This window comes from Lactuca virosa, chromosome 7 (genome assembly GCF_052849685.1).
Source record: "Lactuca virosa cultivar CGN04683 chromosome 7, Lactuca_virosa_CGN04683_v6, whole genome shotgun sequence".
Classification (NCBI taxonomy): domain Eukaryota; kingdom Viridiplantae; phylum Streptophyta; class Magnoliopsida; order Asterales; family Asteraceae; genus Lactuca; species Lactuca virosa.
Window position 1 is genome coordinate 94,266,082 of NC_136432.1, and position 5,508 is coordinate 94,271,589.

The 5,508-nt window shown below is 37.3% G+C and overlaps 1 protein-coding gene across 1 annotated transcript; it reads right to left on the reverse strand.

The window, feature by feature from the left end:
• Window positions 1-2,190: 2,190 nt before the first annotated feature.
• On the reverse strand, window positions 2,191-4,596 carry LOC145126937 (disease resistance protein RML1A-like). The gene is made up of 6 exons (XM_079062206.1): window positions 4,084-4,596; window positions 3,912-3,980; window positions 3,551-3,778; window positions 2,704-3,444; window positions 2,259-2,612; window positions 2,191-2,208 (listed from the first exon to the last, which is right to left on the reverse strand). The coding sequence occupies exons 1-6, from the start codon at window positions 4,594-4,596 to the stop codon at window positions 2,191-2,193; spliced, it is 1,923 nt and encodes a 640-aa protein (XP_078918332.1).
• Window positions 4,597-5,508: the final 912 nt, after the last annotated feature.

The window sequence follows — 5,508 nt, forward strand, 5'->3', positions numbered from 1 at the left end:
TAGGGGTGTTGATTGGGTAATTTTTTCGGTTTTCGGGTAATTCGGGTTTTTCATGTTAAAAAAATACATGTTACCCGACCCAAATTAAATTCGGGTAATTCCGGTTTGGGTAATTCGGGTATTACCCGAAATATATATATTTTTTTAAATGACACCTGAAAATAAATTTAATGAAATAAATATGTCGTGCTCTATTAGTCTTGTTTATATAAACAAACGAGGCATAAACGAAGTTACTAAAACTTTGAACATTGAGATTTTTTTGTCAATAATACTTGAGATATCAAGTAATCTTTTAACAGCTTAATCTAATCAAATAAGATGTTAAAAAACAAATACATAAAGATCTTAGTTTAAAAGTTTAAAATGTTTAAGATAATTGTAGCCGTAAGTTTTGCCATGTTCTGAAGTTTCATCAAGATAATGACTTTGTTAGTTGCAATAAAAACTAGTACAAGCTCTACGAGAAAAAAAGAAATTTTTAAAATAATTCGGGTATACCCGAAACCCAACAAACGTACCCTACACCCGACCTGAAAAAAAATCGGGTTACCCAATTACCCGAAAAAATTTACCCGATACCCGATTTACTCGTTACCCGAAAAAATCGGGCGGGTAATTCGGGTATCGGGTATTTTCGACAGGGCTATTATGGACTCGGGGGTTGATACGGACCCGACACAGCTATATGGTGTTACATGGGGTTGATATGGACCCGACATGGCCACGTGCTTTTATGTTTATTTATATGTTATGTGGTATTTTTGGGGAACTCACTAAGGTTTGTGCTTACGATTTTATGTTTATTGTTTGAAGTACTTTTGGTTTCAAAATGAAGGGTCCGGTTTAATCGGAATGCATCCCCTAGAGATTTATTTTGCAATGATTGTTTTATGATTACTCTGATGTTTTGAGAATACTTCTACTCTGATCATCTTTTGGGATAATGAATAAATGGTTTTAACTTAATTAAAACAAAATTTTTACTCGGTATTTTTGGGATGTTACATTGAGTTTTCAACGTGTACTCTCTTGTTGAGTTGATGGGTGCATATGCTCATCCTAATGTGAGCAAGAGTTCTCTAGATATTGTTCCTTGAACATGTTGAAAGGAATATTCATACATTGTTGAGATGATTACCATTCTGACGTGTGTATTTTTGGAGATGCAATTAAGATAACTAGGGTTATCAATGGGAGCAGCTTTAGCAGTTGCTTGAATCTTTTGGGTTGGACACTGAACGGTGACATCTACATAGCTGAAAAGGTTGTTGGTTATCAAGAATGGTTGGATCATTGCCTTCCGGTACCCATAAATTATGGGTGATAAAGTGAAGGCGAATTTGTGAGAATTATGGGCTATATTTTCTATATAAGTGAAGGCTATAACAATGGCTATGGTTTATTGGAGTAGCCAACATATAGATTTAGGGCAACAAAGTTGACGGGTGCTAGGGTTAGTGGTGATTGTGCTTTGATACCATATAGAACCAAGAATCAGAGTATAGATAGAGAAGATTGTAATTGATTTCTCAGTATGAATTCCAATATAGGGTACAATATACAGAGTTTGATATTACACTTAATTACCCTAAACTTAACCTAAATATAATTGATAGTCTAACAACTACCAACTTTCTTGCTTCGATTAATATATATCATGGTTAATATCATGTTGGTTGGTTTTTCATGGTATAAAATTGACAGCCCTATTCATTTGTATAATGAATATATAGGTTACTTTAGTTAAGGGATTTAAGCTGCAAATTGATTTAAATTTACAAACAAATATTGGTATTTCATGCTAAAAAGAATGATTAAATGTACGTACTTAGACCTAATCGGAATACGGGTCGTCTCTGTAAACTAACCGCGACATACATGACATTTTACAGTCACTCTGAGGAGATTTTCTCCATCCACGTAAGCCTATGACAGTGTGATATAAAAGATCAATCAGTATTTGCAGCTTAATCTTGATGAAAAGCAGCAGCTCAAAGAGGATATTTACCTTTATGGGGAATGGTATCACCAACTAGCATATTTAACCAATCAGGGGTGGTTGACTTGAAGTAATCGTGGCGACAAAGATAGTAGACTCCTGTAGTGAGCTCAAATTCAGATAGATCTCCCCCAATAACTTCTTCCTCAATCTTGTAATATTTGTAGTATTCTAGCTCTACTTCACCATCATATATGAAAACGAGGCTGACACCACACTTGCTTACAATCAATCTATCCCCCACAATGATGGTCACATTGATTTCATCACCAGCTTCTAATATATTCCCAATGGGCCAATAGCTTAACCACACAGCATCTACTCCAACCCCCGGATCACAATAGATCAAAGGGTTATACATCCAAGTAAGGCCTTTGGTTGTATTGCTGACTTTGGTGAATAAAGCCCACCTATCTTTATCCTTGTTGTGTGATGTGCCGAATCGTCTGTATGAGGCGGTTATGTTTAATCCTCGGATCCTGCATTTCTCAGGACAAGAAGGCACACGAAAGGATAAGAACGATGACGATGACACATACTTGGACATTGGCATGCTTTGATCCTTTATGCCTGCCAGATATGTGCTCATTATACCATATTCGTACAGCACCTGGTCAGAAAAATTGCAGAAATATCAAATTATTCATATATTAATCAGTTTTCCGGTGGTAAAAAAGATGTGGAGAGAGAGAGAGAGGTACCTTTGTATGACAACCGTATCTATTGACATCATCACCTGCAAGGTTCACCTCAGTATCATGATATGTTTTGATCCATTTCATATGTCCCAAATCTGCTTCATCAACCTTTGCTAAAGGCACCAATTTCAAAAATCCTTGAATTTCAAACAAGTTTTGCCTTTCAAAATATTCAAATTTCCGCAATCTGAACCGATCCAATTCGAATGTTATTTTCTCCAGTGAAGAACATAACGATGTATACAACTCTTCTAGCGTACTTTGGAGACATAGGAGGGACTTTATATTTCGACAATCACTCACATCAAGTACCCGAAGCATTTTAAGATTAGTGTAATTGGTCAGCAGCATTAACGGATTACTGCCAAAGTTCAAGTGATTGTAAAAGGATGAATGTTGTTTACTTAAAGACGATGAATCATCATGGCTGTAACTGAGAAACAGATTCTTTAATGAGTCTGGAAAGGGGACCAAAAACAGTTGTGGCATTCCTCCACCGGTAAATAGAGTTTTTAACAATTGCAGTGGATTTGCATACTTCTTATTCCTAGGACGATGACGCCCTCCAAAGTCCAATAGAGAAAGCTTCTTAAGACCTCCAATGGTTTTACAAACTTGAGTCAGACTGAGACTCCAACAGTGCGAGAGAATCAAAGTCTTGAGATTAGGAAGTCGGGAAAGATGGCGGATACTGACAAGATCGAGCGAATATTTAAGATTTAGGATCTTCAGCGAGTTAAGAACCTATTCCAAGAATACCAAGATTGATTCACCCGTATGATAAAAGATAAACTGTTAGAGAGTTGAAAAGCTAAAAGCTCATGTGACAAACAGGACATCAAATGCCTACCATGGGCGGTTCAAAATTTTTCAACCATCCATCGCTCATATGTAAAGCCACCAAGCTGCTCCCCAATAAGCAGGAGGGTATTTTTGTCAGTGGACAATGACTCCAGTACAACCATCTTAATTCTGGAAAATTCTTGTAGGACCTTGCGAGTCTCACTCTCACATATCGGAGCTTGAGCAATTTGAGTTTGTCCATTTTTGCAAGTGAAGCTGTTTTAAGGGTTAATGGCTGCAAATTTAGCATTAAGTTAATTAATTAGTACGTACCTTATACCTCATGTATGACATAATATGGACTGAAAATTAAGGTCAATTCAGAAAAAATATCAAGAGTACCACACTCATTCATGTTTTTTACTTACATTTGATGCCAACCCTTTCTTGAACATGAAGATTAAGTCAAGTGCCAAACCTTCAATTGTTTTTGAACCCTAACGAGTAATGACATGAAATGAGACAAAGAAAGTAAACTTAGGAGGTTGTGAAAGGGAAACTAAGTTTAAAGATACACATAATTAAGAAGCATCTTAGTACCTCTCCTTTTCTCAACAAACGATAAGATTCATCATTTTGCGAGACTCTACTACGTGCTGCGGGATCTCTGGACTCTTGAAGGACTATGTTTCTTGCCATCCCTTGGAGCAATTGATGCACCATCACTTTTTTACTTGGTGAGATGGTAAGAAGGCATCTGTTAATGAGGGTCCTGATCCCAGCCTTTGCATGCCATTCATGCTCCAATATCTTTGCCACATAGCCCTCATATTCACCAACAAAGAAAAAAGCAATGTGCAGAAACAACTCTTTGTTAATAGCATGTGGCAATGAGTCAAAGCTCTTTTGTAAGATACCTTGGATTCTATCATCAAGATTTCCTTTCAATGAATTCAGTGAATTCAATGTACTTCTCCAAACCTCTATCATGCTAATTTTTTCCCTTGGCTCTTTAGCGTTAGAAAATAGAGAAGAACCCAATACTTTAAGAGCTAGTGGATTTCCACCACAATACTCTGCTAACTGTTTTGCGAGCTCCATATAACCTTCCATAGGAGTCTGTTGGGGTTGAAACACACTTTTATTCAGAACTAGAACAAAAGAGAAGAGCTTACACGCTCAATATTACAAGAAAAAGAAACAACCCTCTAATACTCACTCTAAGTATTACACACTACACTCTATGTTTGTGGTGTCTTACAACTGAGGTTAGAGCCTCTATTTATACTTAAACAAGCCTACAATTACTACTGCTACCATTTATTGTGTTCATTATGTGAACATACGAAGTTGCCATTTGAGTTCTTATTGTCAACATAGATAGAGGTGCAGCTACTGATGTCAGGTTCACACCAAGTCTGGTTTACACTCACATTCTCCCCCTTAAACCGAACTTGGCTAGAGATTCTTCACGCCGATCATGTTTCGCATTTCACTATGTTTCACGTATGCTAAAGCCTTTGTAAAGATGTCCGCCCGTTGATCCTTCGAGTTGACATATTCCACTATAATTTGCCCACGTTCAACACATTCTCGTATGAAGTGATAACGAATGTCAATGTGTTTGCTTCGACCATGAAACACAGGATTTTTCATCAATGCGATTGCTGACTTGTTATCGACATATAAGGTGATAGGCATAATATGATGTCCCGTGAGCTCCTTCACGAGATTAGCAAGCCAAATGGCTTGACATGCTGCTGTTGTAGCTGCCATGAACTCGGCTTCACACGTGGGCAAAGCAACAGTCTTTTGCTTTTGGGATTGCCAAGTTATCGCATTCCTTCCCAGATAGAAAATCATTCCACTTGTGCTCTTGCTATCAACAGGGTCACCTCCAAGATCACTATCGGTAAAACCAACCAAATCTTCAATTTCATGACCTCTTCCATAGTTGATTCCATAATCAACGGTTCCTTTTACGTATCGTAAGATGTGTTTCACAACTTGGAAATGCAAAGTGGT

Excerpts from the sequence above, each read along its gene's own strand:
- LOC145126937 (XM_079062206.1), bottom strand. The coding sequence starts at position 4,596 with ATGGAAGGTTATATGGAGCTCGCAAAACAGTTAGCAGAGTATTGTGGT. Across the intron at positions 3,981-4,083 it reads GTTTGTTGAGAAAAGGAGAG|GGTTCAAAAACAATTGAAGG; the intron begins GTACTAAGATGC and ends ATTACTCGTTAG. Across the intron at positions 3,779-3,911 it reads AGAAAGGGTTGGCATCAAAT|CCATTAACCCTTAAAACAGC; the intron begins GTAAGTAAAAAA and ends CTAAATTTGCAG.